Here is a 26077-nt window from a genome sequence, read left to right as displayed (position 1 = left end):
GACAATTTTACTGTGTTTGGCATATCATGACATATCTGCTGGCCAGAATATAAAGTCATTAAGCTACTGCTTATGGCCCTTTTACAAAATCTCATATTTTAGAAGTTTGCCAATGTTTTTGTTTTGTTTTCTCCTGTCTATTAAAAATATAAGTTGGCTGAGACATCAAAGTGTAAAGCCAATAAAGGTGAATGCTATTGATATAGAAATGTATATGGCCAATGGCAGTTTGTGAAAGGTATCACACATATTAGTGGTAATGTCAGAATGCAGTAGGTAAATATGAGAATTGCACCATTTATTTGCCCTACGGGAAATTTAATACCTCTTCCACTGGCAGATAATCAGTTAAATCTTGCGGGAAAATGGCCTTGACAGTGTGAATGCAGTAATGGTACTCGCATAGGAATGATGGACACATATTGAAAAAGATGACAGTTTAATAATTTTTTGCAAACTAAATGCTTTGTGGCCTATTACTATTAAAGGGAAAATTCATTAGGTTTTCTGATTGAAGGGGATTTGTTCATGTTATTTACTCAATTGATTATAAAAAAAAGTATAAAGTATAAATGTACACAGTCCAAGCATTTAAAACATGGTCTATGCATGTTGTGCATCAGTTATTTGTTCTCATACAGGTTAATTCAGAACAAAGCATGTGTGCGTTTGTGCCTGGATGCATGAGGGTTTAGGTTTTCACATAACAGTGAGCATCGTAGTCAATGAAACTGCTACTGGCTCTGACCTGGGACCTATTGTCTTGACTCGGCTCCAGTTTCATTCAGCCCTTGAATCGGAGACTCTTTATGGTTTTCAGAGATAGCATGAATGTTGGGTATATTGAGGCGCTACCTAAGTACTTTACTGGAGAAAGAGCAGTGAGAAAGAGGTAATCATTATAAATTGACTCTATTATTGCACCAGTTTACTGTTATCACCGCAGTTTGATGGTATAATGAGGACAGCTTCTTTCTCAGTTTGTGGTTGCATTAAAGATGGGGGGGGGGGTGGGGGGGGGGTGGGGGTGAAGGTTAAAGAAGACAAGTTAGCAGAATTAGATAGTCATAAATGTGTTTAGATGAGATCCTGATGTTGGCACAGCATGGAAGAGAGAGGGTTAAAAGATCCCACCCGAAGTTCCTGTCCCTTCACTTTTCATCTAGATAACCCTGCAGCACCATTGGCAGCTCAGTGACTTGCTTTCATCTTCTAATTACAGTTGCACCATCAGAAAAAACTGTGGAGTAATTTATATTAATTATACAGGAATGAGTATAACAGTTTGAAACGCCATGGCTTGACATGCTGTACATAACATGCCGTAAAATTGTCAGATGTGTGGGCTAGAGCCTTGTAATTGATTGATGCATACAGTGAAAGAGTCATTTTCTTTCTCGTGTGTGTTTTTGTGTGTGAGTAGACTATGAATTAAAGTCAATAAATTGCCATCTCTAAGATTACAAAGTGTTTATGTCATAGTCAATGGGCTTGAGCACCCATCCAATGGCTTTCCCTGCTAAAGAGACAAAACACTGGGAAAAACAATGATGTTGGATCCAATGCAGTAAACATATTTAAGGAAGTGCCATTACATTGTCTGAGCAGGACAAAGGGCAAGACTGACATGATGTTTAATGACCCTGAATGAATTAAGGCTATTTTAGCTCACATTTTAGTCCAGTATGATAATACGATTTCATTTGGAAAAACAAAACCTAATTTAAAAGGTCAGCCCTACTGCTGTCTATTGTTAAACCGCTTAGATTAATTTTTTAAAATACACTACCATAGCATCCACAGAGACATTGTAAACATAGCTTTTTGAAATGCCATTAATGACTGCTCTTAAAAGCATATGTGTGTGTGTGCGTGTGTGCAGAAAGAAAGAAAGCAGTATGGGCCCAGACCTGCTCCCAGCATCTCTGCAGCATGACTTGGTTTATGGCCCTAGTTGCCCTCTGTGGGTCTGTTTATGGATTCCCATAGAATAGAGAATCATGGCTACTCCAGGAAAAACCAGCCAAAAAAAACACCTCCACCACGGCACTCTTGCCTGCCACTGCCATAACTCAACGTGTTGTTTATGTTTCTGAAGGGGAAAAAGTATTCATAGTAATGACTTAAGATGACAGTAAATTCTGATGCTAATGTTTAATTTTTTTTGTTGATGTAAGATAAAAATGTCACTATAAATGTGGCTGGTTTATTGGATGTTGTTACAGGTTGGTGGGCTTTGTTAAGGGAAAGCTTTTTTCTTTGGGTTGGAATAGCATTGCCTTTGCAGGACCAGTTTTTTTATGATACCAGTAAGATTTATTACATGAAAATGTTCAACTTTGATAGGATAATGAAAGTGCACCACCAAGGGCATTGTTAATCGAGGAAATATTCTACCTGATGTGTTTTTCCTCAGCTGTTTTCCCCCTTAGCTCTTCTGTGTCGGTGCAGTGCATTATTCTTTACTGAAAGCATACTTTAGAAGACTGATAGTGGAAACATTCTGGATGTGAAAATACTCTCTGGTCAAAAGTGATACTGGTTAGATGCAGCAGGGCCATATTTTGTTTCTTTGTTGTTAGATGGCCAAACAAAATTCTCAAGTGCCGTTTCTCAGTTTGCTGTGCCGCAGGGGAAACTATCATCCTCTGAAGCTGCCCAACTGGGGCACACCTGGTTAGTAGATGATGCTCAACTGGACCCTGGCTGACCTCTCTTCCAGACCATCTGAGACAAGCTGTAATCTTAAGGTAGCTTGGAGCTGTGCGCCTGTCACTGCCACTGATGGTGCCGTGTCATGACAGACAGAGGTTACTGCTGTTATCAAGCTGTTTGCACTGTTTACGCTAGAGATGATGCAAAAGAGCACTAAAGAAAAGCCATCAGTCATTTTTACTGTAGACAGTCAACATCACACACAGCCGTGCTGGCTGTAAAGCTTTATGAGTGTTTCTGTTTCTGTGTTATTCAACTCCCACTACATCCATCAGTCTGTTTGTCTTTTTTCCTAGCCATGTTTAGTCTTGTTTTGGTTGAAAAATTCCTCTGCATGTTCTCCACTGTTTCACTACAGTGTGTGTGTATGCATATTTGTAGTAGGGCCTAATGAATTTAAAGAAATAATTTCTGTGGCATAGCTCTGAACCCTCAGTTTGTTCCCTCCTCCCTCTATCATCTTTCTCACTTTCTCCCCTTTTTCCCCGTGGATTCCCCAACCACACCACAACACCGTTAACAGACGCGGCCCTGACAGATTTACTGCCATCGTCTTTCCATTGGCCGCCAGTGTGACAGCTGAGATTTAATGCTGCCTTCTCATTGGCCAAGTCTTGACAGGTTAATTTATAGGTGTACTGTGATTTGATGCCTCCTGCCTTTGAAGTGAGTTACAGCTCTGTCGCTTATAGGACACAGAAACGGTGTCAGGTTGCAATCGTAAAATCTTATCCCTGAAGGGAGGTGGCGCTGGAGTATAATAGTGCTGACGTCATGAGAGAGAAGAGACCTTCTTGTGAGCTCAGAGAAATGTATAACAAGATAAAATGCAGATGTTCGCCTGAATTTTTTTTTTCAATGCTTCACAATGAAGTAATCTTAACGAAACAGATTGTTCCACAGACAAAGAGAATTGGAATACATGGGTAATTTTGCATGTCTGCACACATCCACCTTGCCTCTGAGGGTTTTCTACCTGAAAGTACATTAGTCTTACTTATTTCTCATCTCATTCCAAATCTCTTGTGATGACCCGGTTTTCAGTTGACTCAGGGGTCAGGCGATCTGAAACGACTGGGTAAATCTGTAAGTCTGACTACTGTATCTGCTTACTGCAGACCATGTGCTCGAGCAACACCATCATCTGTCTGCAGCCTATCTCTTCATCAGCCTGACAGTCTATCCTGACAAGATCAAGAAGACAAGAGGAGTGAGAATGTGGCCCTGGAACAGCCTTGACCCATGGAAATCTCTTAAGGGTAAATAGCATGGCTGCCCCTGCCCTGTATATCAACCACTAAATTCATTCATGTTTCCCTTGGATATCTAATCCCTCTCTTTACTCTTTCACTTCACACTTGAGGTCATCTGCTCAAGTGGAAAATTGTTGGAAAATAAAGAGACAGAGGAAAGCCCTGGACTTGCCTTGTCAAGTGGGATTGCATAATTTCATAAACGACCTCATGAACTTGATAACTCAGGGTTAAACAGCATGCCCTCTCAGTGTTCCATGCAAGAAAAAAAAAACAGGTTTTGCATGATCCCTCTGAACTCTGATGAATGATTAATCGTTCGGCGGTGTGTTAGAAGTTGCTGAGACAAATACCTGTATAGAGTTAAACATTTTTAATGAGGCCTTTTTCTGTAGGCTCCAATTGTGAACCTTCTTCTTTGTTGTTATACTGTTTGTAGAATATCTTAAGTATTTTACTGTCTCTTTTTCAAATTAAATGGTTAGGGCAGTTTCTTTTACCAAATCTGCAAATCTGAAGTCGCCGACAAACGTTTGTGACTCACACTAGAAAAGAAACATATAGTTTTATTTTTTTCTTCAACCAATAATGTTTGTTAAAATGGTTTCTGTGGTATATGTCAATATTAAAGTTGTGGTTTCCCACATAAATATGTCTTCCCACAGTGCAGCAAGTCTGTTGCACTTTAAAGATCAAATATAATCTGCTTATCCTAAACTGTAAAGGTAACACGTTTTCTAATAGATGTCCTTGTAATTTTTTGATTGTTGAAGTTAATTAACCAAGAAAAAGTCTACAGAGACGCTTGCATATCTGTAAGGGTTCTCTGAGCTAAACGCTAAACTAAAAGTGTCAAGCATGCTAACATACAGCAGTCACATTGTCAGTGAATCACCAAAGTATTTAATTTTGAGGGTAACATAAAAGACTGTAGCAAATGTTATGGGAATCTAGCTGGGAGTTGTCAAAAGAAATTCAGTGACAGCACTCAGTGCTTCAAGTTTGGCTTTGGAGGAAAAATCAGGCAATCGTCAAAAGCAATACAATATTTAACAGGACCTGGGACCAAAGTGGTTGATTTGCAGAAAACACCCCCATCTCAGCAATATCTTTAATAAAAGCAACTAAAGTTGTGCTCGTGTCTGCAAAGTCAACTAGGTTTGTGTGAGAATCTGTTCTGACTTTAAATATCTCATATCTTTAATGCAAATACATCAGTGTATTTGCTCAGCTTGGCTGTAGATTTGTTTGCAGTAACAACCATGTGGTGTCAGTGACCAGGCTTGTATATTCCCACAGTTGATGATAATGAATCTTCCTAAACTATATAAAACTTTAACAGCAGTGTCTCATTGCCTACCATAAATGATTAGAAACCACTACATGTAAAGTTAAATCAACCTTCCCTCTTGATATGATGCCCCTTTTACAAGTCTATTATAGATGTCACATTGCCCTATAAGATTAGAGCAAGCAAACCATTGAAGTCTGAGGTGGCACTTATACTCAGGGACCCGTGTCATAGCTGGCTGGTAGTTCCCAGGAGAAGCAGCTTATTCTAAACGTCTCCCAACGAGCTGTAGATTAATTGGGTGGCATAAGGCCAAGGTATGTTAATGTATCTGTCGAGGCTAAACGCATCTTGGTCGGACAGTCATTTTTTCACAGTCAGCAGGGCGTCGTGGTGTCCATCCTGTCAAGGGAATGTAGGTGACTCTTGGGCCAAATAAATCTTAGCAACAAGGTCCTTCACCAATGATCTTGATCTTGATAATTACATCTGCATGCTGCAAACTCTCAGGAACATGTACATGGTAGAGCAGGAGGCCATCTGCTCACAACTACGTTGGATTATTCTGAATTCTTTTGTGGACCATACTGGACTGCTGAAACTGAAACAGTTAAATTCATCCATTAGTTATTTTATTATTTCCCTACTGTAACACATCAAAGTAGTAGTATGTGAAAAAGAAATCACTTGTAACAAATTCCAGTTGTTTAGTGTAGAGCAATTTTCTCTCTCTTAAATGTTTTAGACTTTAAATCTTTATGCCAAATTGCAACAAGGTAATTTTAAACATTCAGGTGGCACGTTCTGACTTCACTCAAGGTTCATTTTCATGTATGAATATTCATGAATCGCATACATAAAAACATGCAAATAGGACAAAATTTACTTTTCCCTTGCTACCAGTCAGATGGGTGATGGCTCCTCCTTTGTGTTATGGGAATGACGTTCAGAAGCGAATTAATCTTGTTGAGTTACACTAATTAGAAAAGTAGTGGCAGACATCTAAATCTAGGACAATTTGAAGCAAGATATGACAGAACGTTGCCCATCAGAGACCCTTTGTGAAGCAGTTGGCGGCTCGATACCCCCTCAGTAACTTCCTTACAGTCACTAGATTTTGCTAACATTAAGAGTAATACTTTGGCACTCTACAGACTGTGTATATACATTCTTTGATGGCGTATATACACCATCTTTGGGTACACTGGGACCATTTTGTATATCATAGGTTTGAGTAAAATGGCCCCCTTTTGCGAAGGTGCCCTTCACTTAGCCAAGCTATTCTTTAATTTTAGATCACAAGTTCTCATATCGTTATGATGCCTTTTGGTTATAACATGGAACAAGATTCAGCTACATGCATAATTTATCTCTTCCCCAGTATTAAAGAATATTACAATATTTGGTCATGATTAATAAGTAATGCATTCCCACTTTCACTGCTCATTGTTTGACAGAAACTTTAAATTTATGAAAAATTCTTTCATGTAATGTCAAATAATTATTGAGCAAGAGTAATAAGTCACATTGATGTTTTTTTCTTATTAACCGCTATTGTTAACAATAAAATGCATCATGCATTTTAATGTTAACAATAGCGGTTAATAAGAAAAAAACATCAATGTAAGTGTCAGATTTCCTGTTTGTTTTTGATTCAGGGAAAAACAGCTATTGTGTCCTTATTTATTACATCTTGATTGCCACTTGCAGCCAACACTCGACCTGTACCTCTGAGATGAGGACGTGTACACTGAGGTGTCCACGAAAATAGAGGCAACCCTAACAGAGGAACTGACGTTTTAATGATGAGCAACACCACCCTGCTGATGGCCATGGAACACCTCACACAGCTTAAATATCACCGCTAATTAACACAGAGAGGTGAGCTGTCACAGACATGATGGATGGTCAGGGGCCAGATCGCTGCTTTCAACCTACCAGCGATTCCTTTATTAATCAAAGCCTGAGATGAAAAGGCTCTCCCACACCTCGGGGAGAGGAAGATAGCAGAAGCTATTGTTGGGAGGGTTTCAGTCATTTGCCGCGAGCCTGTGATGCATTTGATCAGGGGGCATCCAAACATTTGTAGGAGACAGAACGTTTCTGCTGCTGCTTGTTTTTGTAAACCTCTGAATGACCCATATGTTGATAGAGCCACAGTATCCACAGTAAGCTGAGATTTACTGGTTGTTGGCGAAATTTCTGTTTGGAGAACCTATTTTTTTATCCATCTGACAGCAGAGGTGAGTGTGTAGAGAGTTGGCTATCAGTCTTACAGAGAGCTCTCTTCGCATAGTGAGTCAGACTGAGCACAAGGCAGCACTCCTACACCTTACCTCTGGACTGACTCCATGATCAGTCTGTCTCGCCGAGATGATTTGGAACCTATATGATTTCAGCACTTTCTGTATGAAGATGGAGTGTTATCTCCCCCTCTCTGATCTCCTCCCCATCTACCTCACTTAAGGAGGTCCATTGTTAAGTGCCGGGGGCCTGTGGGTGCTGTAAATCAGGCTGCAGAGGGAGGGGATGTCTCCCTTGGGAGAAGGCGCACACTCCCAGCAGCCTTGAGGCTGATCTCATCCTGCAGATCCTAATGCTTTAATTAAAGAACTGGTCAATAGCAAAGAAGATGGTGCTAAAGGGTACGATCTCCAATTCCTAATGCACGACTAATGTGGCAGCATCTATGCATGCAGGATGACGGGGCAGTGTGCTTGAGAACATTTTTTCCTCCTGCCTGAAGAATGTGGATATCGGCTATCACAGTAGATTGTTATGTCTATTTGATTGCTTTTAACAATAATAATTCATAATTTGTTTAAAAAAAATCATCTTTATACAGGACTAATTGTCTTACATAACTCTACTGAAAATTAGCTTCAAGTTTTGAAATCACATTTCTTTTAAACTTTTTTTAAATTTTAATCATAATCTAAATATATTCGGGTTAGGGTTTCAGTGAGAGACATCCCCTTTGAAGGAACACTCTGATCACAGTTACACACACATTTACACCTGGAAGATACACTGTGAAACCACCATTTGACCGTGGCCACTGAACAGCTTCACTGGAGCACCACAGTGGTGTTAATAAGATAGGGGCAATGCTGCTTTTCACTAGACTAAGCCAGATTCAGTCATGCCAGCCTGCGTGATCGAACCAGTAATAATCACATTTCTCTAACTGTTAGACCACCAATGCCCTGCTAAATTTGCAAATTTCACAAATCTACTGTATGTGTACACCTAGACTACCTTTACCTGAATTTCTACAATTCCTTTGAAGGCCAATGGAATGTACAATCACATTTGGTTTGTTTTTAATCCAAATTCAGCTCTTTGCATTAGTAATTGCTTCCTGGCTGTATTAATGATCTATTGTCTCTGGGTTGACAAACCCCTGAAAACTGCAGAACACTGTGCATTGCATAGTGCAAGCAGCTGTTCTCAACAAAGCCAGTGAACGGACGTAATATTTGATACATGCACAATTTGTGGTACAGATGAGGCTTTGTACAAGCCTTCTAAAGAGATTACTGCTTTTTTCCTCAGCTTTGTGTTATTGTAAATTGAACAGCTTTTCTTTATAAGTTCTTTAAAGACTCATTTGTGGAGCAAGCTTTCTACTTGATTGATTTAAAACTAAAATTAAACCCTGTAGAAAATGTATTTTCATCCAGACTATTCCGTAATGATCAATAATACTACCAATTGGAGTAAAACATTTCGGTTTCTTATCTTCATTTTTGTGTGATGGAGGAAAATGGCCTTCACCTGCCACCTGCTGACACAACTAGTGCATTACAAATATCTGCAAGGTTTTCTACTCTTTACAAGTCTTTAAGCAAACTAAATACAAGTAATATATAATATGTACATATGCATGTTTGATAAAAAACCCAGAGTCAAAACAGTTCGTAGGTATGTCATGTCACCCCTAAAATTTACTGCAATTCCCTTATAACATGTCTTTTTTTTTTTTTGAAAATAAGTGAAAACAGGATCCAACCACTCTCGTACAAAATGTGAATAGCACACAGTTTCTTAAAAAAGCATAACAGCTTTATTGAGACTTGGGGCCCTATAGTATGATTGGCTGGGTCAAAACTAATGTAATCGTACTCCTTAAATGAAAAACAAAAGGGAGGAACATTCTTTTTAAAATCTCTTAACCAAAACATTTATACAAGTTCTTCCAACATATACATGAAAAAACTGACTAATCATACTAAAGGGGCAAGAGTGTGAGCTCCAAGTTTACCAATGACCCGCTATGGTCGAGTCATTTGACATAGGATTAAAACTCTGTAAATACTTAGATTCACCTTTGAAGAGTAGGTCCCATACATACTATTATCTACCCCACAATTTAAATATATATTAAATTCATAAAGAGTAGACAAGTCAGTGTTGGGCCCCAAACTCCTTTCACACGATCCAAATCTGACAGAAAATGAACTACCACTCTACTAAAATGGTTTAGTCTAAACAGATAACAAACGTTATAAAGACTCCTTTCTTCCTTGAGCTAACATTTTCAGTCCAGTGTTTACAGACTGATGTAATCTTAGACAGGGCTGATACAGTAAAATAATGCATTATCACACAAAGCACTGCCTGAATTCCCCTGTCCAGAAAGTACATTTTGAAATCTTCACTGAAGATGCTCATGGTGAAACTGGAGATAAAATAACATGACACAGTATTCAGTCACGTCAAGATGACGTGATGTCAAACTCAAAATGTTTGGATGATCAGAGCCATTTTCATGATAACTAAATTTAACTAGTCAGCATCTAGAAGCTCCCCAGTACTCAATAATGTTAGGCTTTGGATTAGTTTTAATCTAACTCTTCACAAACAGGCTAATAACCATCATTTCTAACAAGATTTCACAATATAATGTACTCCTAGGTCAGATGTCATGCTGACCAAGCATAATTTCAAAAGGACTGTCCAACAGGCAGGTGGTTCCTACATCCAGTTAACTTTATAAAAAAAATATTTACTTTGCTCAAAAGCATCAAATAATGTGAACTGTTCCTACTAAACCTGTCAGCCTCCAGCTGTATTACAACAGTGTGACAAAACCCCTTTAAAACAAGGTAGAACAGAGACTGTTAAGAAAACTAATAAACTTTCAGGAGCATCTACATAACATTTAGTGCTACACCAACACAGCTGCACCTGTAGTTATGCTTTTAGTGTTTCAGCTGGACAAAGAGCGGGTAATAAATTATTTAAAAACCATTTAAGACGTATGTGTTGTAAACCTGATCTTACACATTAGGTAAAAATTGATGAGCAATTTGTACTTCACTCTGTAATAAGCTGCTTTCATGTTTAGATCAGTGTAGTACATTAAATTTAATTTCAGATGTATTATGCAAAAAAACACCTTTGGTGTTGTAGGAGTATTTTTTCGCAGTATTTTTTCGCAGCAGACCTGAAATCTGCTGTGGCCGTTGATTTATTAGCTGCAACTGGCACATGGTCAGAAATTAAAAGGATACAGCTAGCGAACCAAAAAGCAAAATTGTTCTGTGTTTGTGTTCTGTGTTAAGTGAGTTGTCTATTTGTAGTCACAGGCATCACTGAAAGTGATTCCAGCAGGAGAGGTACCTACTGACAGTCCATGCAGGCAAAGATACTTTCAATCTTTTGGAATCAATACCAAAAGAATACTTGCAACCTTTTGGATAAGAGAGGATGTGTGCATTTTTCATTCAGTTATTGCCATGATATCATGATCTGTTGTCCAAGATTTCAAATTAGTACAAAATTCCAATATTATGCTCTATGAAGGAGCTACAGATTGGTTGTGTTTAAGTTAGGCTGGTTTAGGTAACAATACTTTTGAGCTCCAATGTTCACTGTTTCTGAGCTGCGGACTCCTGTTGCTTCTAAGGTCTCTGTTGGAAGCTGAAGGTCAGACAGTCAGACGGTTGTTGGAAGGCTGTAAGGGGCTCCAGGAAGCTGGATGGGCAGATGCGTCCTGTGAGTATTGGTTTTCCTCTTTGGTCAACCCAACCGTACACAGCCGTCTGTGCCTCAGCAGCCGGTCTGTCCGTGAGAAGTTCTGAAGCCAAGCAATAAAAGACGTGTGCTTCAGTCAAAGTACAAAGTTTAAGATCCTGACTGAAAAGCAATAATCTGAAAGAACCTGTAAATGCTCTCAGACTGCACAGATTTCTGGCATGTCAGGAATCTTTGTGAGCCATCAACCAAATTTTTATTTTATGATTTTATTCAAAATGTTATAAACAAGCAGTTTTTTTTATATTACTGGAGTAATATTTTACATAATGCAGCCAAAACTATAGTCTTGAGAATGTGAAATGTATGCACAGTTCTGTTTAGCTTTAGTGAAAATATCTAAGACTCACCTGATGGCAGCGATCACACTGGTACGGCTTCTCTCCGCTGTGGACCCTCTTGTGTCTGTCCAAGTGGTAGCGCTGAATGAACCGCATGTCACATGCATCGCAAGCAAATGGCTTTTCCCCTGTGAATAACCATAAACAGACCAATGTTTAAATTTCTTTTTACAACTCCTTTACTGAATGCATGTATTATTTGCTTGCTAAAATAGAAATATTTGTTATTACATTATTTTGCAATTAAAAGCTCAATTGAGCCATTGTAAAAAAGTAGCACAGCTATATTACACAAACTAACAAACAACCAATTTATAACAGAAGCACATTAAAGCGTGTATATTAAAGTATAGTTCTCATAGTCCATTCAAAAATGTAAATTGTGAAACAATTTGAGAGGAAAAGGGGAGTTATTTTCACCTAGAGATAACTGACAGGTGTGTGATGCAGGGGTTTTCTCTTGTGCCATGAAGGAAGATTAGATACAAGCACTCCATGGTACAAGGAATGTAGCAGAGACCTCAGTTTTTCTGTTAAGAAAACTTTTGCAAATGGTCTTGGACGAGTTAAAGAACTTGACCACTCAGCAGTGTCATAAAACAACAGGTAGAGCGCAGTATGAGAAGCGTAATGAGAAATTTAAACTGCGTGCTGGGATCATCATTGCATTCTACATATAGACCCCTTGCATGGCAGATGTATGTTGTACTCTATGGTTATAAAGAATACGAAAATGTTATGTTTTAAACAGAAAGCCACGTTCACCGTGGACTGATGACGATGACCCCACATTGACACCACTCACAAAAGAAAATGTCTAAGGACAAGTTTAAACATATACATATATAAAAGGCACTGAAACTAACACATCTAACAACTAAATGGCAAGCTTTGAAATCTTACCCGTATGTGTAAGTATATGTCGCTTGAGGTGGTAGCTGCTCCGGAATGCTCCATAGCAGTGGTCACAGATAAAGTTCTTCTGAACTTTCAAAGAACTGTCATCATCCATATCGATTCGTGGAAGTAGATGCTAACAAGAATAACATCAGTTAATTTGCAACTAAACATTAACGGTAAATCTCTGAACTTTTGCAATGTAGCTTTGAAGTGATCCTTACCTCCACTTTTTCTTTTACTTTGTTCGATGAAGCTGATTTTTTGTGCTTTTTCTTGGGTTGCATATTCTGATTAGCCTGTATGTCCTTTCCATCCAACAATCTTGATGAGTGATAATCACCATCTTTTCGGATTAGCTTTAAATAAAACATGTTATTAGTAACAAAAGTTTGTACATTAACAAGTACATATGTTGTTTTGGGGTTATAAAGCTTTCATTTAAAAAAAAAAAAAGAGTATATTCTTTTGAGTCCCACAACAGAATCTGAGCTACCTATATCCAGCCTATGAATTTTAAATTTTACTTAATCTAATAATGATCCATTTTATTCAAAAAAAAAAAAAAATAAATAAATAAAAAATTATCAATTACTGCATTAGCATCAATTTTTGTTTCCATGAAAAATAAACAAAGGACCTGTAGTTGGAATTTCTCTAACCAGAGGTGGACAGCTCCCAGCTGATGAATGGCCCATGTGGCTGTGGTGGGGTTGCCCATGGGGAACCTGGTGTCCATGGTGGTTGTGGGTGTGCTGTGAGTGGGTTTGATGTATCTCAGGACTGGCCCTGTGCCCCTGACCCATCATCATCTTTTTCTGGCTTGGGATGTTGTTAGCTTGCATTAGGGCCATGCTGGACAGCACCGCCTCACAACCCAGTAACCCAGCCTGGCAACACAAGTAACACGTCAGAGCACAAAGAGGGGTCAAGTGGAGTTGTAACAAAGACAAGAAGGCAGGGGAGTTGACTAACGGGACTAACACTTAAATGAATTGGAATCCGGACACACTAAAACCATAACGGTGATTCTTGTGATGAATTTCCACTGACCCATTTCATATGGTCTCGAACAGAGTTGTTGGAATGGTGTGTCATCGCCGAGGTTTGAATGAGTGTGTGTTTGGGGGAACAGGGGGGGCTTCACTCAAGATGAAGGGTGACAGAAGAAATCACAATCACCCAAATCATCAGTGGCCAAAGCCTGAAAGTAAAGGCGTGACAATATTAAGCTAACATGTTTACGTGCTCGAATCAAGGGCTGGAAAACCAGACTAATAGTTTTAGATATCACAAATCTCCAAATCTGAACATAAGACCTTAAATTTGACTCCAGCACTGATACTAGCAGTTTATCAGGCAAGAAAGCCCCAATGATTTGGTAGACATCATGTGTGTCTGTGGTTGACAGAAAACACAGCATTCAGATAGAAAAAAAAATATACAACAATTTTTAGACAAGTCTATAAAAGGTATGATTTACTATTTTAAACAAATCACCAACAGTAAAACTGTACAGTAAAACAATTTTAGCTACTTTAAAGGTTTTATTTTTAAGCATCCTAACATAAAACAGAGGCAATGGGGTGTTTTGTAAACCCACATGGCACAGCAGGGGGAAAAACCAGAAGATTAAAAGCACATGTCTGCAGATTATGCCTTTGAATAGTGGTTTTTAGCCAACCTTATTTTGTAGCACACATCACTAATAAAGTTTGCCCTTATTAGGCTACTACTTTATTTTATGCAAAAAGTGAGTACATTAACATTTGAACAAAGATTATTTTATGATCTGTCGACTTACATAAAATATGTAATTTGCCCATGAGTGCCCGAACTTTGCCATAGATCTGTAAAGCCACCATACACATTCCCAACTCACTTCACAACACATATTATATGACACAGGAATCTGCACGATAATTCAAATATTTAAATGAGTGTTAAATGCTATAAATGAAAAGCTACAGCATATATAGCATATTCCTCTGTGGACAATAAGAGAAACCATTTGGGAAACATTGCTAGTCATACTTGAATGGGATATGTTTGCTTTCATTTCATTCATTCATTCAAGTTTTATTTTGAATTCGTAAGTAGTGGTTGTTTATAGGCATTTTCTCGCAAATATACAGATGAACTGTCGTTTATAAAATGATGCATGCTGCACCTGAGAGCTTGCTGGCGGCGTGTCCTAAAAACGCTGTTGGAAAAGTGACCATCCTTGAGCAAGTGTGCTTCACTTGTAAAGCGGTGCTCTATCTAGAGCACGATGCACCATACGTTTGTGTATCAAGCTTCCATATAATGAATGAATGCGTATGAATTTAAAAGTGGTAAGCAAGCTGAAAGCCTGTGCTGCATGCGACAAAAAAGGCTAACTAGCTAGCTAGCCGGTAGTTGGGTTCTGGGTCAACTCTTGTATGACTGGACCCCCACCCCCCTAGCCAGACAACACAACAGCAGCCGAGCAGCCAGGGCTCCGCTCCGGCCACAAAATAACACCTCCTTCATCGGCCACAGCTATTACAAACAGGCAACTAGCAAATAATACACCTTCTAAAGAGCCGCGGGTACGATGCGTTGGAAAACCAACTGCTTACCTCTGGATTTTTAGACTTTAGAAGATTATTATTTCTTGTCGTACTTCCAATTTTCCCCTCAGTTTACAAACACTGACAGGAAACGCCACCGGAAGTGCTCTCGGGAAGCGCGGTGGTTGGTCAGACGCCGAGTCACATGACTGAGGCGGAATGACCCATATTCGCGGCCATGATGGTGAGGGAAGTGTGGAAGATAATTCTATAAAGGAAGGGGCGTAAGATGTTAACGTCGGTGGGCTCACTGCTTTCCTTTACAATACTTTTTTATTTTACATTTAATAACATAAACATACTATTTCACAAGTGGTACATAATTCTTACCACCATTTTTAATTCGTCATGATTTACTCTGGTCCCAAAATTAAAAACAACAAGCACACAGAGTAGGTTGAGGTTACAGTATATAAAAAAAGTAAAAACCAGTTTACAAAAAGTCTAAATCAGAAGTAATGGAAGTGTTTTGTAAAATGAAGGTCTATCCTAAATGTCTAAGCTCAAGATTATATGTGCATGGAAGGCAGTAGGCTACATCAATCAAGCTTTAAAGAATGAGAGAATTTAAACTAAAACTCCCCCCACCTTAACAGTTACTGGTTGGCAATCCTCAGCTAAAAGAGGCTAAAATGGGGCATTATCAACACACAAACACACACACTCAACCAGCACTCAAGAATTGGCACTTAAAACCTACAATAAATAAATAAATAAATAAATTAAATAAAAAAAAAAAAAAGCCAGATAGGCCAAAAATGTCATGTTTTTCTGAAAACTATAGCTAGGATTATGCAGCACGACTCTTTATGGGTTTTATGTTGAATCGGTAGCAAGTAGTTCTTATGGTAAGTGATCTCTCCACAAGAACAGTCTACATTTTGAGACTTGAATTCACATAGATTTCTTAGCTCTAAAAACAGGATTTTCTTTAGTTGAGAGGAACTTGGAACTGTCCTTGAAATCATGAGAATGCTTCCTTGTTAAGACCTTCACCAGGATCCAGTCGCAAGGCTAGTAGTTGGACTGGTAGTTGGCTGTTGCGGCATTACAAGTAATCATTTTCTCATCTCTCATCTAAGACACAAAAGGGGAATGGGGAGACATATAAAGGAATTAATGAGAGCAAAACTTAAACATATTTTGGAAATTATATGCAAAACTTAAAAAGATGAAGCACCAACAAGATAGCTTATTTTTTCATTGCCAATAAAAAGCGGACAGTTTTTAAAGCACCAGGGTTTGGATAAGCTTCATGGAGGTTATTGTGGAGTACCAGAACCCTGATGAGTCCATTTATGTTGCAGAATTAGGTCCAAAAAAGGGAATGCAGACTCTTGGTTGTGGGTGGGGTGGTCCTCTGGGTCCCATGGGCAGTTCTACTTTTGAAAGTTTTTTCTCTTTTGACTGAGTATGCAATTTTTATAGTATACAATTTCTAATATTGCATTTTTGACAGAACATTTATCGTGATAAAATGCGTGGCCAATACATTATAACCACTCCATTACGACTGACCAAGCCACTTTGACCTGAATAATAAACATAGTAGAATAATTGCCTTTCAGTTTTGACCTAAAAACGGAGAAATTATAACTTGTAAAAGTAGCATTCCTGGCATAGCTGCTGTATTGGATCTAATTCAATTGACAGGTGATCATAATGCCTGTTTGGTTATGCTTGAACAGAATATTTTCACAGTATAAATTTTTTCTCTATATTTTCTTTACAATTTTTCCTCAGTTATATAGGACAAAAAAGTCATATCCACAGATAATTACCTACGGTAGGTTTGGGAATGGATTGTCCTTGTTTAGTCCAACAACAGAGTCCACGACCATTGGGTACCAATGTAGTCCATCTAAGCTGGTACTCTAGACATCCTGTAAATCAGTTTGGGGTCGATGCTTTTGAGGTCAATACTCCTTTATTACATGCGCAAGGGAAGCTGTACATCAGTACAAACTTCAAAGAATAAATGAGGGAACAGGAAACGTATGCATCTGATTGTCATGTAACCACCCTTCCTTTTGTCTCACAATCCAAATAATCTAAAAATGAGGAGTCACCAACAGGCTTTCAAACCTCTCAGCTTTGATTTAGTGCTCCTTGACAGTGCAGACTTCTCTTCTAAGCTACAACCTATGACATGTTCCTATAAATGAAAAAACCTGCTTTACTTAAAGATGCCTTTACCATTATCTTTCCTTTCACTCCATTTAAAGATGATAATTGATAATTTTACTATTAAAAACTAATATAAAAGTGTCAAATGTATGTTATGTGGAGTTAAGAACACTTAAATAAAAGACCAAAATAAAGTGTAAATTCTGACTCCTTACTGTCTACACATGATGAAAATATAATTTACTCAAAATGTTGAGACATGAAAAATATAAAACAAAAATAAAATATGTTTTGTTATTAATGCCTAATGTACATTAAAATGAGCACGGCTTAGTAATTTTTTGATTAAAATGAATAGACACCATCAACACAAAAAAGCATCACATGACAAAACAGTATTATCCATTCCATTACACAGTACATATACATTTACACCAGTAGTTCTCAATCCTGGACCACAAGGACCCCTGCTCTGCTAGATTTCCAACAATTTCCTTAACCACTGCTAATTACCTGCATCAGCTGTGTTCAGTCAATTCATGAGCCACACAATGAAGTTGTGGGAGAGAGTAGTGGAAGCTCGGCTAAGGGCAGAGGTGAACATTTGTGAGCAGCAATATGGTTTCATGCCTAGAAAGAGTGCAGCAGATGCAGTATTTGCTTTGAGGATGCTGATGGAGGAGTACAGAGAGGGTCAGAGGGACTTGCATTGTGTCTTTGTAGATTTTGAGAAAGGGTGTGACAGGGTGCCGAGAGAGGAGCTGTGGTATTGTATGAGGAAGTCTGGAGTGGCAGAGAAGTATGTTCTAGGTGTGCTGTAGGTGTGACAGAGGAGTTCAAGGTGGAGGTGGGTCTGCATCAAGGATCGGCTGTGAGCCCCTTCTTGTTTGCTCTGGTGATAGACAGGCTGACAGATGAGGTTAGACAGGAATCTCCATGGACTATGATGTTTGCAGATGACATTGTGATTTGTAGTGAGAACAGGGAGCAGGTGGAGGAAAATCTAGAGAGGTGGAGGTCTGCTCTGGAAAACAGAGGAATGAAGCTTAGCCGCAGTAAGACTGAATACATGTGTGTGAATGAGAGGGACCCAGGTGGAACGGTGAGGTTACAGGGAGCAGAGGTGAAGAAGGTGCAGGACTTTAAGTACTTAGGGTCAATGGTTCAGAGCAACGGAGAGTGTGGAAAAGAGGTGAAGAGGCAAGTGCAAGCAGGTTGGAACAGGTGGAGAAAAGTGTCAGGTGTGTTGTGTGATGAAAGAGTATCAGCGAGAATGAAAGGAAAGGTATTCAAGACAGAGGTGAGACCAGCGATGTTGTTCAGCTTAGAGACAGTCGCACTGAAGAAAAGACAGGAGGCAGAGCTGGAGGTAGCAGAGCTTAAGATGTGAAGAAGAAGAAGCTATGTTCAGTCAATGAAAAGTTGGAAGATTGAGGGTGGAGAGTGGGAGCACAAAATGAATTGGCATCCTTCAGCTTACAATTGACTGAACACACCTTGAGGGAATCAGCAGTGATTAGTGCAGGGATAGTTAGGAAGCAGAGCCGGGGTCTTTGAGGACCAGGATTGAGAAACACTGCTGTAAGTGTATGTATACTGTGTATATGAGTTAGTATACAGCGTAGTATATGCACAGTTAATAGAAAGTACAATACTTGCACATTGTAAATGGTCTGCACTTATATAGTGTTTTTCTACCTATCGGTACTCAAAATGCTTTTTATTGCTTCTCAATCACCTGTTCACACTCGCAATCACACACACACAGATGGGGGAGCTGCTATGCACTTGGCCAACACTCACCGCAAGCAACTAAGTTAGGCTTCAGTGTTTTGCTGAAGGACACATTGACATGTCACCAGAGAAGCTGGGGATTGAACCAACAACCGTGGGTTCGGTGGACAGCCGCTCTCCATCCTGCGCCACAGTCAGTTGGTTTTAACTGACATGTAATTACAGTCTCTGTGCTGAGAAGCACCATAAATATCCACTAAACATATTCCCTTTTAAAAGATTTCAGTGTCAGTAGTTACCAGACAGTGAAGGCCTCAATCAGTCTCTAACAGAAAGTCAATGCTTTCTGGTGGGAGTGCCCAGTCGTTCTGACTGAGGAGGGAGTGCAGGCGAGCAGCGGTGGCTTTTTCTCTCTGGCAGGTTTGCCAGTGACGCAGCATGGCAAATACTCGCTCCACATGCAAAGAGTGGTCTTCCTCAATCTGCTCCAGCTTCACAGACTTGATGTCTAGCGCTAGTCTGCCAATCTCTCGCCAACATCTGCCAATGGCTCGGGCAACGGTCATCAACTGCTTCTCCTCAATTAAACGAGAACCTGTCCAAAGGGACACGCAGCCAGATAAAGTATGTGATGATTTTACATTGTTATAGGGTTTTAAAGGGAAGGTGTGAGTAAAGTGGGACTGACCTTTGATCTTTTTGGATGGAATGCTCTCGTGTAAATAAGGAGTTTCCCTTCTCTTTCTTGCAGTTCTTTTTTCCCCTTGTAAACAAAAAATTATGTTTAACACTGACATTTAATAATGAATAACTGTGATTAATAATAACCATAATGCTAAAAGTTTTGAAGAGACTTTCTTATACCTATATTTAGCGTACTGACTTGAAGATCCTTAATAAAATCAAGCATGGGGAAGGTTTCCTGCAGGGCCTGGTCCTTTAGTAGTTCCAGCATACCCTGAGCTGCTTCAGGCCCTTTCTGAATGATACAATCCAGCAGCTCTGTGACCTTCTCACTAGGAATACGACAAGCTTTCACCTGCTGGTAGCTGCGATGAGACAGGAGATGGCGAGAGTCTGCATGCTGCAGGACAAAGTCTGCATCAGCACTTAGAATTTCTATTAGTGTGGTCTTGTGGCTTCTGAGTAGCTGGATTTCTGTTGCTGGTTCCTCAGTCATGATCGATTGTCACTGAAATAACCTTCCTAGAAATAAAGGGACAATGTAATATTATAATCAAGTACAGATCTAATCTGAAAAAAACTTCAAAACCAAATAGTGAATACATTCTTAGGATCTACAAGGGTTTGTCCTCTTTTTTCATTTTGATTCTTTTAATGAGGTCACACTGTAAAATGAGCCCTTAACGCTTTGATTTGTCTAAGGTTATGTACATCTTCTGTGTAGTAATATACAGTATAGTTAAAGTCCATTAAAGTCCATTAAGGCACCATATAGAGAAATTGACTGCAGCACTGTTACAGGTGCAAACATTTGGATTCACTGATAGTTAATTAAATAGTAACCCTGCTTTATTAGAGATTACTTAAAGACTGTTGGAGACACGATGCAGGGACAGTTTTTCAATTGATGTGACTAGCAGGAGCGATCTACTAATAAAAAATACTAATTGTAACTTCACTCAATAAGTAGTTACCTGACAGGTGATGAACGGAGATTTGTAATGTTTGTATGTTAAAGTCTGACCTACTGTCTGCAAGTTGGTTATATCATAAAAATACTGGCATTATTTCATGTTAATTTAAAGGTTATTTAAACGATTTTCTACAGTATGCAACTAATGACAGTAGCTTACTTACGAAAAAAACTCAACTCAACCCATCGTCCTAAAACCCTAAAATAATTATAATTCAGTCTGCACTTCCTGCTTTCCTGTCGTCTACTTGCACCATGTCGCTGCGCTCCGCACACCGAGTACGGTTATATGTGACAAGGGAAGCGCATTCCCATAGGAGTCTTACTATTTATTGAAACACCATAAGCAACAGCAATACTTTGTGCAGACAAACAGAAAACAGTACCTTTGTTTTCATGGTTTGAAATACACGTCCTTGCGTTTTTGTTCCCGCTGCTTTTTCTTCTCCGTTTTGCAATACAAATATTTGTTATAACCAAAATGTAGTTTTTGTGCCTCCATCCAGTGGATGGAAGATACAACTGCAGTAATCCGCTCCTGCCTGTGAGGGTTTGGTGACATCTGCTGGAAAGAAGCATTTACAACTATTGCATTTGGGGAAAATGTAATTGTACATTTAAATAATACAAATCAGACAATATAACTCTTTTTTCTCGTTACAGCAGCACAGTGACAATCTGAGAGGTAAGAACACAAACAGATACCTAGTTAAAAAGTATGCACCATACAGGAATGATAGCATTTTACTTACTACAATTACTAATAACATATGTAATATAAACAATAATATAATTCTATTATGCATTTAATTTTGTATAAACACTACCTAGAATAATTCATGGTATGTGTAAAGGTGTTTTATTGAAATTGGCTCAAAATTCTTGACCAGAAGACTAAAATACTGTTATTGTTTAAAATGCATCTCTCTCTGGGTGAGCTTCCTCAAAACAAGAATTTGAAACATCCATGTCAATGCAGACAGATGTGTTGTTGTTCATACTTGGAAATGAAATCCTGTAAGCATAGAAATAAACATTTAACCAATGTGTTTGTGCAAAGACAAATGGTGAATGACAAAGAGAAGATGAATTTGTGTTTATGAGATGTGTGTAATTTTTTTTTCAAGGACATGTAAAGCAATGTGAATGAAAAGGCCTCTGATTGTAACAGGACAACAATTAACAGCGACCACCGGTCACATGTCTCCTTAGCCTGTTTACTCAGCTCCAGCACTAGGAAATGACAAATCAATATCTTATTCTTGGACAGATATTTGCTTTGTGTGAGAGGAAAAGCCTCTCGAGCCCATTTCATCCACACACAGTCTAAACTCTGAGTCACTGTGTGCATTAGCTGTATGAATAAATCTAGTTTTCTCTCTGCCTACAGTGGGTGGAAAGTGTTGAGAGAACCATCATTTATTCTTATTATTTATTCTTTTCACAGAGGTAAGCTGGCTGTATGAGAGATGAGTGAATAATTCATTCACCTTTATGTACTTCCAACAACTTTATTTTGCTATAAATTTGCATTTTACACAACCTTGATCTAGAGAAGATGCATTATGAAGACTTACAATGCTGATATGCAGTGATCTACTGATCTAAGGAAATTATATACATGTTGATATTCTGCGAGCTTTCATCTCCAAATGCTGTATAATGGACTTGTGAAGTGTGCACTTAGTCATTTTGAATAATATCACTGCAACACAAGTGGAGCATATTGTGTATGGAAAATTAAAATGAACTTACTTTGCAGCTGATCGAGCAGGATTCCCATCATACCCTTGTGCTTTTCAGGGCCCATCGCGCTCTCTGTCAAGTGGTAAATTCCATTTGTATGTGCACGCTAGTGTTGGATGGTATAATAGCTCGGACACTCCACAGTGCTGATGGAGAATAATGCAGTTTCCTTTTGAGTGGCTGTGCCTCGATTCCACAGACCTGTGCACCTGGAAAATTGGGATTTTGTAGACGAGGGAGTCTGTGTATGTGTGAGTGTGTGTGTGTGTGTGTGTGTGTGTGTGTATGTTTGTTTATGCATGTATACCACTCAAGAGTGAGGGAACCCAACAGCTTATGCCCTCCATGCCTTAACAGAGAAATTAGATTTACATGTAAAGTAACAGAAGAGGGAAATCGCTCTTACTGACAGTCTTTAGCATTCTGAGCCACAAGGGACAAGCTGCATTTGTACAGCTCACTTGTAGAGCTCAAACATTGATATGTACACACAAATGCAGCTACTGTTACATGTACACAAAGACCTAAACATGCAGATAAACAGAAGTCATTTTGATATAAAATCCTCGATAAAGAAAGACCCTTTCAGTATGTCTCCGATTTACAAATTGCTCCGGACATTACTTCTTTTTTTTTTTAGACCTTTGTGAAATTAAGATCTAGTCCCAAATTTACAGAAATTGAGCCTAAAAACTTTCACAACTACTATAATTTCACTGTAAGGATTCACTGTAAATAGACTGTTATAGCTGCATCATTGATTTTTTTTCCTGTCTATAATGTACAGTTTGTATTTGATGCAGTAGACTGCAGTTCAGCTGAGGCTTAGCTGCACACAGGGGCCTTTGAGATATGACCCCCTCCTCCCTCAGGGTGGATAGAGCAGCATTGAGTGGACAGCCATGCATTTGAGTGACTCTGACATATCTGTTTATTTAACATGCATTATGTATGAAAGACCAGATTGAGGGAGGAAAGAGCATCGGAACAGGGCAGCAGAACAGACAGACAGAGGAAGAGGGAGAAATTACAACAGACAGAGACAGGAAGGACAGTGAGGGAGAGGGCAAAGGAAAGCTGCTATTCACAGTAGAGTGAACACATACTGTAGGTGGAAAGCAGTTCCCTGCAAAGATGGGCTAGATTTAGAATTATGACAGAAGAATAAAAGCAAAGTGCAGAAAAGCACAAAGGTAGAAAAAGAAGATTTTAGTAAGGCTCAACTCAGAGCACCAGTATAATTCCATCTCAGAGGTTATTATCCTTGCTTTTAGAGAAAAGATGGGTGTAATATGGTTTAATGTCAGTGTGGCCATTCAATTTAATTTGGTATGTCATGTATACTCTCATTTCAGATATATGTAAACCCCTTGTTCATATAGGTAAAGATGAAGGTTTTTGGAGAACCTATAGATTGAGCCCATAAGGACACTAAAAATGGCTACACATTTCCTTTCTTTAAGTGTAATGAATGGAAAAGACAGAGAGCCTGACTGGCAGAGCAGACACATTCTCAGACTGGTTAAAAGCCATGAAAGACAAAATGGTTATGTATCTGTGTTTGTGATAGAATGGTGAAAAGTGACATGGGTGGTGGTGGGGTGGGGGTATGTTTGAAGTGGGAGGCCAAAGGGTTGGTTTAAACAAAAGGAGGCCAGAGTGGAGAAGTTCAAAGGACCAAAGAAGGTCACTACACAAGATGATGCTGTTATTGCACTTATTGCATGAGATCACCACTGCTGAAGTGACTGGACCCCAGGAGAGGCAGGTGTCAGCTGATGTAAGCATTTCATACAATAGACACATGCATTTTGTTCATTAGGGCAGCCGCTCTAATGAGGTGAAATCAGTCTAGTGTCGAGACCCTTATTCTAGGGTCCATCAGACTACATCACTGGAGCTGAGTAAAACTGCATCATTTCAGCACCAGGAAAAGAACAAAGTAAATGATGTGTGTTTACTATAGCACAGATCAACCTCTAGAGGGAGCTCTTATCATTCTAAAGTATCCTTAGGGTGCTTTCAGCTGGTCCACTTCACTCAACTCTTCATTTAAAGCAAGCCTTTTGTGTATTTTCAACCGTAAAGCTCAGAGCTCCCTCAACCCAAAACCATCTCTGTTTTTGGAACATGAGACGACACAAAGTTCCTCTGGCAAAAGAGGATGAGCCAGATTTCCCAAGCTTACAAAAGAAACCCAGCGGCAAAAATGGACCCACACTCTGTTAGCTTTGGGGATTGTTCTGGACACTCTTAAATTTAGTGTCCCCTGTGGAAGAACTGAAGTGACACTTTGTGAAGTCTGACTCAGAAACTGTGTTCTGTAGTGTTGCAACCACTGTTACCCAGTGTGATGCTGACATCTGCTGCACTCACAAAAAACTACTGATTTCTGTCAATGCAAAAAACTAAATAAATAAAAAATAAATGAATGAAACAGCTTCTATGGTTTAAACATATGGGGTGAATTGGCCAGAATGACTTTGATTGTTCTTTACCCAATGATTTTTTTGTAAAGAATAATAGATAAATGAGGACGGTAACTTCTTTTTATCAGTTCCTGTCTTTCCTTTATGACTTCCTAACACTGGTTCTGGACATATATTTAAAAACAAAAACCAACAATTTTCATGGTTTAAACATTGTCAATATTCATCATTAACTATACTGATCGATACCGCCATTTGTGACTAAATTAAATCCCACGCTATTGGTTTCTGTCTGTCATTGTTTTCAGCCATCTTCTCAATCATCACCATTATCTGCTGAAACAAATTTCTATTGAAGTTAAAACCCTCCAGTCATTAGGAAAGCAGCTGATTCTGACAGGATTAAAGAGGTTCACTGCATATATGTTCTGTACGTTTCTCCTTTTTTCAATCTAACATCATCCTGTTCTACATAAATTAATAAAAACATAAAAGAGACTGGAGAGAGAGAGTTTGAGTCATGTATGTGTATGTATGTGTGTGTGTCTGTACTATATGTGAGAAAACATTTGTGTGTACTTGCAAAGCTTTGAGGTGGTGGCCATGTCTCTGTGATTTTAAGTGTTGGTGACAGCCTTCACTCTCCTGCTGTGTTTCCACCGCATATTGGTGTGAATATGTGTATTTGCGCCTGGGTATATGTGTGTTTATAATAATTGGTGGTAGTCCGGATATGGCAGTGATTCATATTTCAGTGTTGCATCACACCCAACATTCCAAGTAGGAGGAAGTCTCCCGACTGATTTAATTGAAAAAAGCTTTGCTTAAGAGCCTAAGGAAAATTGATTGCTAATAAAATCTGTTGGAGTGCTCAATTTATCATTATCTCCATATTTGTTTTGTATCAGTGTTTGAGCAATAATGATTTTTGGCAGCAAAAATCAACGATTCAGATCACTGAATGAAGGGGGTTTTGTGGCTGTCTCTATGTTAGCAATATGTTTGTTTTCATTAGTTTTGTGCTGCAAATGCCTCCCATCATTACAATAGTTTATTAAAGGATAAAAACATGTAATTCTATCTTATTTCCTATATATTTATCCTAATAAATGAATACAGAACTGGACCTGGACTTTGCCCTTCATCACATGCATTTACATTTAGTCATTTGGCAGATGTTTTACATTGTGATTTGTGAACATCCTCCTGCCACACGTGTGTTTCTAAGAAGTTATGGCCAGTTTAAATCGGAAC

General features: G+C 38.9%; 2 protein-coding genes across 4 annotated transcripts; both read right to left on the bottom strand.

The window, feature by feature from the left end:
- Positions 1-9302: 9302 nt before the first annotated feature.
- On the bottom strand, positions 9303-15269 carry znf740b (zinc finger protein 740b). 3 transcript variants are annotated; one of them, XM_067527707.1, is made up of 7 exons: positions 15140-15269; positions 13590-13740; positions 13199-13426; positions 12761-12895; positions 12543-12672; positions 11649-11767; positions 9303-11341 (listed from the first exon to the last, which is right to left on the bottom strand). In XM_067527707.1, exons 2-7 carry the CDS (start codon positions 13632-13634, stop codon positions 11192-11194), a joined length of 807 nt encoding a protein of 268 aa, XP_067383808.1. In that variant the 5' UTR covers positions 13635-13740; positions 15140-15269; the 3' UTR covers positions 9303-11191. The 3 variants fall into 3 exon arrangements, with proteins under 3 accessions (XP_067383808.1, XP_067383809.1, XP_067383810.1); XM_067527708.1 differs by lacking the exon at positions 15140-15269 and adding an exon at positions 13856-15065; XM_067527709.1 differs by lacking the exon at positions 13590-13740 and having other exon boundaries at positions 15140-15264.
- A 1769-nt stretch (positions 15270-17038) lies between these two features.
- zgc:174906 (uncharacterized protein LOC571548 homolog) lies at positions 17039-21136 on the bottom strand. Its single transcript, XM_067527710.1, has 4 exons — positions 21035-21136; positions 19856-20197; positions 19680-19754; positions 17039-19586 (listed from the first exon to the last, which is right to left on the bottom strand). The coding sequence occupies exons 2-4, from the start codon at positions 20169-20171 to the stop codon at positions 19306-19308; spliced, it is 672 nt and encodes a 223-aa protein (XP_067383811.1). The 5' UTR covers positions 20172-20197; positions 21035-21136; the 3' UTR covers positions 17039-19305.
- Positions 21137-26077: the final 4941 nt, after the last annotated feature.

This window comes from Channa argus, chromosome 13 (genome assembly GCF_033026475.1).
Source record: "Channa argus isolate prfri chromosome 13, Channa argus male v1.0, whole genome shotgun sequence".
NCBI classification, from domain to species: domain Eukaryota; kingdom Metazoa; phylum Chordata; class Actinopteri; order Anabantiformes; family Channidae; genus Channa; species Channa argus.
Note: the sequence above shows the minus strand (reverse complement) of the source record. Positions and strands in the feature narration are given on the sequence as shown.